Source organism: Lolium rigidum, chromosome 6, assembly GCF_022539505.1.
Source record: "Lolium rigidum isolate FL_2022 chromosome 6, APGP_CSIRO_Lrig_0.1, whole genome shotgun sequence".
In the NCBI taxonomy this organism is placed as follows: Eukaryota; Viridiplantae; Streptophyta; class Magnoliopsida; order Poales; family Poaceae; genus Lolium; species Lolium rigidum.
In genome coordinates this window covers 140,896,022-140,905,340 of record NC_061513.1, presented here as the reverse complement: position 1 = coordinate 140,905,340, position 9,319 = coordinate 140,896,022, and the positions used below count along the sequence as shown (strand labels likewise).

Here is a 9,319-nt window from a genome sequence, read left to right as displayed (position 1 = left end):
GAGTGGCACGAGTGAGGTCCTGAATATACTTCTCCTGGTAGATATAGAAGCCATTGGAGGTAGAAGAAACCTCAACCCCAAGAAAGTAGCAATGTACTCAGGGTCGTCACCTGTGATGATCATGTCATTGACATAAAGGAGAGTCGGACCACGAGAAGATGTGTGGACAAAGAGCGTAGGATCATGTGCGCTAGGAATAAAACCAACAGAGGTCACCACAGAGGTGAAACGCTCAAACCAGGCGCGAGGGGCTTGCTTAAGGCCATAGAGAGAGCGCCGGAGACGGCATACCATGCCATCGGGAATAAGTACCCAGGAGGTGGATGCATGTATACCTCCTCACGTAACTCACACTTAAGAAAAGCATTCTGCACATCAAGCTGAGTGACTGACCAGTGACGAACAGAAGCAACAGCAAAAAGAGTACGAATAGTGGTCATGTGAGCCACTGGAGCAAAGATCTCATAAAATAGTCACGGCCATGCTCCTGCTGAAAGTCGCGAGCCACAATTCGAGCCTTGTAGCGCTCAAGAGAACCATCGGAGCGGGTCTTGATCTTGTAGACCACTTGCAAGTGATGGGACGAACAGAGGGAGGAGGAGTGACAACATCCCAGGTGCTAGTACGCTCAAGTGCATCAATCTCCTTAGCCATCGCTAGCTGCCATTCAGGATGAGCAACAACATCCCGATAAGAGGTCGGCTCAAGGACAACAGAAAGACCGTAGTGAGTGGGAGAATAACAACCAGGAGGGGGACGAGGACGAGCACGACGATTATGAGTCGGCTCAGGCGGAGAGGGCATCACACCAGAAGTGGGGGGCATATCAGGAGGAGCATCATCGTCATCACGTGGACGACGGGAGTAGTGAAACAGGTAGGGAGGGATCACCGTAGGCGAGGAAGGGGGCATGGGGGAGGAAGGTGTGGAGGGTGAGGAAGGCGGTGAGGGAGGAAAGGGGGAGCTGGTGGGTGAAGAAGAAGTAGAAGGTGGCGAGGGAACCGGCGGAGCAGGGGCGTGAGGCACAGGAGGAGGTGAGTCAAGGAACATGAGAAAAGAGATATCATCCATCAAGAAGTTAGAGGAGGAGGGACGCTGGTAGAAAGGACGGGACTTGTCAAAAGTGACATCCCGAGAGATGCGCATCCGATGACCAATTGGATCCCAACACTTATAGCCCTTGTGCTGAGGACTGTGGCCAAGAAAGACACACTCAACAGACTGAGCAGTCACATTGGTGCGTTCGCATGGAGCAAGAAGAACATAGCAAACTCAACCAAAAAAGCGAAGGGTCAAATAATCAGGAGAGCTGCCAGTAAGACGCTCAAGAGGAATACCACCCTGAAGGGCTGTGGATGGCTGAAGGTTGATCAGATAGGTGGAAATAGAAACAGCCTCAGCCCAGAAGTAAGGAGGAAGAGAGGCGGCGATCATCATCGCACGAGCCGTCTCAAGCAGGTGGCGATGTTTGCGCTCAGCCACGCTATTTTGAGCATGGGCGCCAGGGCAGGAGAATAGGTCAAGAGTGCCCTGCTCAGCAAGAAAACCACGCAACAGCTGGAGATATACTCACTAGCGGAGTCAGCCCGAAACACACGAATAGGCATGGAAAACTTAGTACTGCTCATGGCAGCAAAACACTTATATATCGAGAGAACCTCGCTGCGAGAAGTCATAAAATAGATCCAGGTGTGACGAGAGAAGTCATCGATAAAAATAACATAGTAGCGTTGGCCCCTCTTTGAAGCAAAGGGAGCCGGACCCCACACATCAGAATGAACCAGATCGAAAGGACGCTAAGATATAGACTCGCTAGTAGGATAAGGTAACTCAGTCTGTTTGCCAAGCATACAACCTTGACAACCCTGAAAGGAGACATCTCCTGAGACAGGCCCTAGAAGATCTCGACGAAGTAAAGACGACAAGCGAGAACCACAAAGATGACCAAGACGATGATGCCACTGCTGAAAGGAGGCGGTAGTGGAAGCAGCAAGCACACGTGGTGCAGTCGATGAAGTGGTAGAAGAAGGAACATTAAGCCAGTCAAGCTCCCAAAGTCCCTGGGAGTCACGACACCGAGGGCCAGCCCCAACCAGTTTCCGAGTGTGAGTATCCTGAACAGAACAAGAATCAACATCAAGAATGACCCGACAACCAGAATCAGTAAGTTGAGCAACGGAAAACAAGTTCATGGTAAGATGGGGAACATGAGAAACATCAGGAACGGAAAAAACAGGAAGTAGAAAGATTCACGACTAGCAACAGGAAGAGAATTGCCATCGGCAGTAAGAACATTAACATGAAGAGAAAGAGGTCGAAGAAAAGAAAGAGAGGAAATGATGAGGGTGCTCCCCGGCAATGCCCACCATGAGGGGCTTAGGGTTGACGGAATCCTGCAGGCTGACACGAGACATCGGATACCAAACAAACGGGGAGAGAGATTTACCCAGGTTCTGGGCCCTCGATGAGGTAAAACCACCATTACTTCCTGCTTGTTTGATCTTGATTATCGAATATATCCGGTTACAATGGGGTAGCCGATAGGCTGTGGTGGTTATCTCGTAGAGAGGCTAAGATTCTAGGGTTCTAGCTCTTGACTTACGGTGAATCTATGTGTTGAAGTTGTGTCTTGGCAAACCCTCTCCTGGCCTTTATATAACAGGCCAGGTCCCGAGAGTTCTGTCCAGACTCAACTAAGTTACAAAGAGATCTATTCTAATCTTTCCTTGTATAACGTCTTCTTGCCTTGTTCGTCAAGAATCCTTCTTCGGATAGGTCTCCTTTGCTGGAACCGACGTATAGGCCCACCATGGTTGTTGGGCAATCTTCATGGGCCCCTAGTTGGGCCGAAGGAGGTAGTCTAATGTTGGTTACCAGAAGGGTAATGCCCACATCATGAAGAATCAGGAGACATGTGAAACGAAGCTCCTGAGTCCAGAACCCACGAAGATGTACCTGACTGTGTAGAAGGAGCCGCCACCGAGGCAGCGGTGCGAGTCGAAGAAGAGCCAGAGGAGGCAAGAAGGCACCGAAGTCTCGCAATGTCCTGCTCGGTGAAGACGGTGGTGGAGTACATGGAAGAGGGAGCACAAGGACCAGTAGAGGCGGGGAGCGTGCCAGTGCGCAAGTGTCGCCGCTTCTTGAAGCCGTCAGTCTCTGGGTGTCTAGGCTTGTGAAAATATCCACACAGACCTGAACGAGGGTGTCCCAGGGCACGGGAAGAATGACCTCCATGACCAGGTGGCGTAAGCAAGAGCGGCGGTGTAGGTGCAGCAGGAACTCGAGCAGCAAGAACAGAAGGTGTCCCAAGCATACCAGCACCACGCAGATGAGTCTCCTCAGCTCGGAGCTCAGTCAACACCTCTAAGATAGGGACACGGCCCCGAGCAAACAACTGGGCACGACGGGGCTCAAACTCTGGACGAAGTCTAGACAGGAACTCATGGATCCTCTCAAAGTCCACATCTGATCGTACTGTCCGACAACACTGGCAAGTACCACAGACAGCTGCGAAGGGAGTCAAGCTGGCACCAGATGGTCGCACTATGGTGTAGAACTCATCAATAGTAGAGTCACCCTGCCGAAGATCATGCTCCTGACACAACACAGATAATTACATAGAATCCCCAGAAGGCTGATAGCGTTGACGAAGGTGAGACCACATCTCAGCGACAGTAGCAAGGCCCATAAACTCAGAAGCAAACTATGGCTGAACACCCTGGTAAAGAACAACAGCATCCCTAGCATCCTCATCACACCAGTGAGTAAAAGGAGCCAGACTATCACGGTAGGAACCAAGAGTCTCTGAATAAGCAAGTACCTGCTACTCCTATGCCTCATCAGCAGCAACCTCAGCAGACTTGGTTGTATCCTGAGCAGCCTGAGTAGCATCCTCAGCAAGGGCATGTGGCACTAGCGGCGGGGTAGGAGGCACAAGAGCAATGGGGTGCGGCGGACAAGAGACCTCGGCGGTAAGAACACCCCGCCGTCAAAGACCACGCATGTGAATGCGCATAAAGGCAGAAAACTCTCCATAGTTGGTACCATCAAAGATCACTAGGCAGCGAGGAATACTGACAAAGCCAGATGAGCAGGACGCTATCTTAAATTTTTTTACCAGATCTAGATCGGGATCAGGCAGAGCTCGATCCGACCGGCAGAGGCCCGAGCTCAACGACCAGGGTGGGCCATGCAAGAGGCGACCGAAGGCGGAGGCGGCTGGGGCAGGGCCGTTTGGGGCGGGGCCGGCTAGGGTGGGCCACGTAAGAGGCGAGGCGACCGAAGGCGGAGGCGGCTGGGGCGGGCCGCAGCCGAGGCGGCCTGAGCGGGCACCGGCCGGGGCGTGCCACAGCAAGGGCGGCCGGAGGTGGCGCCGGCCGGGGGCGGAGCAGAGGCGGCGCGCCGGAGGAAGCCCGGGGCGGGCTGCAGTGGAGGCGGCCGGAGGCGGGTCCGACCGTGGCGGCCGGAGGCAGAGCTGGCCGAGGCAAGGCCAGCCGGAGCGGGACGCGGAAGGAGGCGGCCATGGTAGGAGCAGGCCGGAGCAGGAACTATCGCCGGAGAACTCGCCGGAGAGATCGACGGCGGCGACGACGGCAGCACGGAGTTGCTACGTGGAAGTGGAGCTAAACCTAAGCTCTGATACCATGTTGTGAATGAGTAACTTGTATTCACATAGCGCCAAGAGCTAGTACATATACATGTGTTACAATGTGCAGTAAAGCCCCTTATACTCTGGGATATACAAGAAAGAGGTCTATACATCTCTAACAGATTGGAGAAGATGCGATAATTTCTGTCTATTCAAATTGTCCACCAAACAAGAGTGACAAGAGCGTTCCAAGTTCCGGTCGATCGATCTGACCACCACTGAAGCAGATCAGTACTATCTTCAATTGAACTGGCAGGTTTATGTCCATCTTATGAAGAACCAAAGCCAAAACCTGAAAAGAGCAAGTGCACTAGGCGAATAGGTGCAGGGCCAACTCAGCTTCAACGTTGCGCAATGGTCACACCGGGTTGCACTGAATCGCTCGCTGGAAAAGGTTATCAGCTGTTAAACATCAGTTCAGCGATGCAAAGAACTGGCATTTCAAAAGGGCATCCAAATCCCAGACAGTATTAGGCAAGGCAGAGTTGATTCTTCCTTCAAATTGCAGCTGGTAATAAAGAGTTAACCATTTAAGGTCCAACGCCATGAAATATTGTCTTTTTTTCCGGCATTAAGCTGTACTGCCTGCAACTTTTCCCAGAGCTCAATGAATTGAAGAATCGCCAGCTAAGAGAGGCTGCTCTTTAAGTGCCTTATCCATCGTTGTTTTTTTCGAGAATAACTTATCCATCGTTGTTCGTTGAGAGCATCTTTTATAGATAGGTTCCTCTTCATGCAATGTTTGAACAAATCCGGCAGCTGTTCTTTAAGAGATCGATCAAACAGCCAGCAGTCGTGCCAGAAGCTGGTGGGCCCCGTCCCCAATCTGGAACACCGCCGACGCGTCAAAAACTTGACGCACCACATCATCGACAGGAACCGGCACCCCAAACCATGGTTTGGAGTCATCCGTCCAGCGCTGCCACAGCCATCGAACACGCAACGCCACACTGTGACTGTCAAGATTGGTAATGCCTAGTCCAGCAAAACGCCTTGGTGAGCAAACTGTGATCCAATTGACTGGACACTTGCCTCCTGTGGCGTCATCTTTTGCAAAAGAAATGCCCTGATGATCTTTTGAAGCTTCCGAAGGAACCATTGAGGTACAAGGAGAGCAATCAGCTGAAACACAGGCATCGCCGCCAAGACAGTTTTGACCAGTGTCAGTCTGCCCGCAATGACATCGACATTTTCCAACATGAGTTGTAATAATCGAGGTTGATTTACTGTGAATCCGGACAATTGTTTAGCACCTCGACTGGCCGCTCTTGCTTAAAAGAATAGGTTCAGTGTGAACAGCAAACCGACGATGAGAAGATCCACACAGCAGGTGACAGGTGACACCAGCTTTATTCCCGATAGAATGTTGAAGGATCATATGAACAAGACCTTTAACAATATATTGCAGTACATTTTCTCTGAAGAAGAACTGCCCTTCTTTGAGCTAGAGGTTAGAGACCAACTCGTATCCACCTGATCTCTGTGAAGGTAGGGAGGTGGCGCCTCGAGGCCGCTGCTGCAAGAACAACAGCACAGCCAACAACGCTGCTCCGCAGGGTATAACAATGTCCCACGCGACACCGAAGAGGTCATTACGAGGGCTCGCGTATATGTTGGAGGGGTTTATGCTCGGCTCGTAGATCTGGCCCCTGACTACATCATACACATGAGGAATCGCGCGGTTCATGGTGCACCCTATGTAAAACCACGGCGAGATTGCTCTAACTCCAGAGCCTGCTAAGGATGCGTTCAGAATTACCTGAGGGAGCAGGAAGCCGTCTAATATCAGACCCGCGTATGACACGAGGTCTTCCAAAATCGTGGCTGGCTCTCCGCCGATGCGAACGACTAGTGCGTCCTCCCTTGCTGCACGAACATTGATTACATGGACGATCCCGGCCACGACTGCTCCGAGCATGTACAACGGCAGGCATATCTGCAGCACAATCCTCTCCGACACGACGGTTGACGACATCGTCTGGTCAACTGATTCTCGGCGAGCAGACCACGCCAGCTGAAGGAGGCGCAACTGCAGCACAAAGGAAATCAGAATAGGCGCCCTCATCATCATCTCCTTCATCTCGAGTGATCCGCTCATCGAGTACGCAAAGTACCGGCTCCTCCTGCTCAGGAAGAGGGCGTCAAAGTTGAACACAAGAGGTGTTAGGTACCCCAACGTTAGGATACCGAGCATGGTTATCGACGTTGCCCTGGCTGCCTCAGGGTTCTTCTTGGTGTGGAGGATCTGCAAGACGGTGAAGACGCACGACAACGTGGTGGAGGCCACCAACATGATGCTCTCCAAGTCCATCCTTGATATTGCCTCCGACACTTGGTTAGAGTACATCTTGTACAAATGGATGTCAATCTTCTTGAAGAACAGACGGTCGCTCTCCTCTCTGAGGCTGCTTATTACTCCCCTGCCGTGTCCCTGCGCTCTAGCCTCAAGGGAGGCAAACTGCGCCGTTACAAGTATCCGACAGTCGGTTGAACCGTTGTGCTCTAGACAACCGATCATGGACAGGAGGCCCCGGATCGGGTCATAAACACCCTCTGCTGAGATTCGTCGTTCCTGGAGGGTGACTGAGTAAGACCCATTCGTAGGACGCACCCAACCGTCAGGTGGAGCATGATGGTGTATGTCGTAGCTCACATTCAGCAGATCGTGCTTCAAGTCAAACACGGCATGCCGTGAGAAAGAATCGTCGGCGGCCAGCCTTTCCCCGTACACCATCACAGAGCCAATTGTGACTGGGTAGGCTTGTCCACTCCCCATCTCCCCTTGGTAACCAAATTCGAAGTCACGGTAAGTATAGTTAGTCGGGAATGAGTCTGACCCTTTGATCTTCCCCTTGTTGATTTTAAGGTAATGCTTCCTCGCCTCCTCAATCATCGTGTCGTTGTAGCTGTACTTCACATCAGTGAAGTTGCTGTTGTGGTTGTCGGTGACGTCGATGCTCGACGCGGATATGGCCCCGGAGCTCAGTGCAGCCTCGTCGTTGTTGCCCCTGGTTCCTTGTGTTGAGGTCCAAAGCATCCCAGCCACGGCGCTCCGGTCCCGCAACGTCCACATAGCCGGGAACCAGAAGCTCATCCTGATCCCGCACTCGTGCTCTCGCACCGCCAGAGCAGACGGCGCCGAGCGCACCACCCGGCACGCCCTTAGGCAGAGAACGCCCCGATCAGAGTCCCACTGCCCATCGGCCACGGCAGCCTCCTCGTCTACCAAGAAGTGGCGTTGACGTTGGTACCTTCGCCTCCGGGTTGACTCGGTATCGTTGGAGAACACCATGTACGCACGCACGGCACCATCAGCTGTGCACTGCATCTGGTTGATGTGCATCCTCGGCTCGCGCAGCCGCCGCAGAAGCGGGTCGCCCCCATGCTCCAGCCTGTAGGAGGTCATGAGATGTTCTTTCAGGTGGGCACACACGGAGTTGTTGCCAACCGCCTGGAGCGAGCCCCTTGGAGCATGTGTTGGTGGTCTGCAGGTCGCGTGCTCGGGGCCATACTTGTAGTCGTCGCCCTCGGCATACGCAAGGAGTTGGATGGCCTCGAAGTCGGCGGAGCCCTCTAGACTGCCGGTCAGGAAGGGGTCAACGAGACTAGGAGTATTAGGGACGCGGAGGCGGAGGGCGACGCCCGGGTAGCGCTTGAGAGAACCGTCTGCGGCAAGCTCGGTGCCCGTCCCGACCATGCAGAGCTCGAGTGAGACAGAGGAGTAGAAACCGTCGAGGAAGAAGGAGATGGACTCCGTGACTGTGTAATTATAGCGTTCTCCACTGATCCGGAAGGTGCTGCTGCGCCTGCGCGGGCCGGTGAGAGTGAGGGTTGCAGTGAGATGGACGAGAGTTTGGTTGTTAGTGCGGGAGGCGCCATGGGGGAGAAGGGAAAATGAACGGTAGCTGTTGCCGAGGTCATCGTCGGGCGAAAAGAGACTGTCTGCACCGCCTCCAGAAAAGTAACCGGTGGATATCTGGAAGGAGCGGGTGAGTGAAAGGGAGTCGTCGTCCTCAGTGTGGCTGTCGGAAGCGGGTTTCAGGGAGGTGCAGACGGAGGAGTAGGATGAGGTGGTGAGAGCGGCGGAGAGGGTGGTGGTGGACACGAGGAGAAGGAAACAGAGGTGGTAACCGTAAAGGTTGGGATTCTTCGGTGATGGTGGCGACATTTTTGGCTGGTTGAGCATGTTAGCTTCGTGGGAGCTCTGGAAGGAGGAAGACGAAGGATGGGCCTGTGTGATTGCGTCTGTGATGTGTTTGTTTAGTGTGTTCAGTAGCTGAGTGGACTGGATGCTAGCTGCAAGCTGCTGCTGCAAGGTGGAATTGCTTTGATTTATCTGAGACCACTGATTTGCTGTCCGATCTACAGTAGACTGAAGGAAACGATCGTGGCCTGTAGGTTCCCATACATTTCTATTCCCATTTTTCTATTTCCAAATTTTCTAAACTTATATTACGCAACTTGCATGTATGTCACCTTTTTTCGGAGGAAAATGGAACAAAATATTAATATCTTGTGGCCACTAGTGTCTGGCAGGGAAGATAAAAGCAGTCAGCAAACAGATAGTATATAATGGGCAATGGGTCCGACAGACTTATCTTGTCATGGTATTTCAAAGTAAACGTCAACGGCCAAACCTTCCGATCCTCGTCATTGCCTGAACTCCCCGGA

The 9,319-nt window shown here is 52.7% G+C and overlaps 1 protein-coding gene across 1 annotated transcript; it reads right to left on the bottom strand.

Annotated features, from left to right (window-relative positions):
• Nucleotides 1-4,666: 4,666 nt before the first annotated feature.
• Nucleotides 4,667-8,874, bottom strand: LOC124665981. Its single transcript, XM_047203337.1, has one exon. It carries the CDS (start codon nucleotides 8,832-8,834, stop codon nucleotides 6,093-6,095), a length of 2,742 nt encoding a protein of 913 aa, XP_047059293.1. The 5' UTR covers nucleotides 8,835-8,874; the 3' UTR covers nucleotides 4,667-6,092.
• Nucleotides 8,875-9,319: the final 445 nt, after the last annotated feature.

Excerpts from the sequence above, each read along its gene's own strand:
- LOC124665981 (XM_047203337.1), bottom strand. The coding sequence starts at position 8,834 with ATGCTCAACCAGCCAAAAATGTCGCCACCATCACCGAAGAATCCCAAC.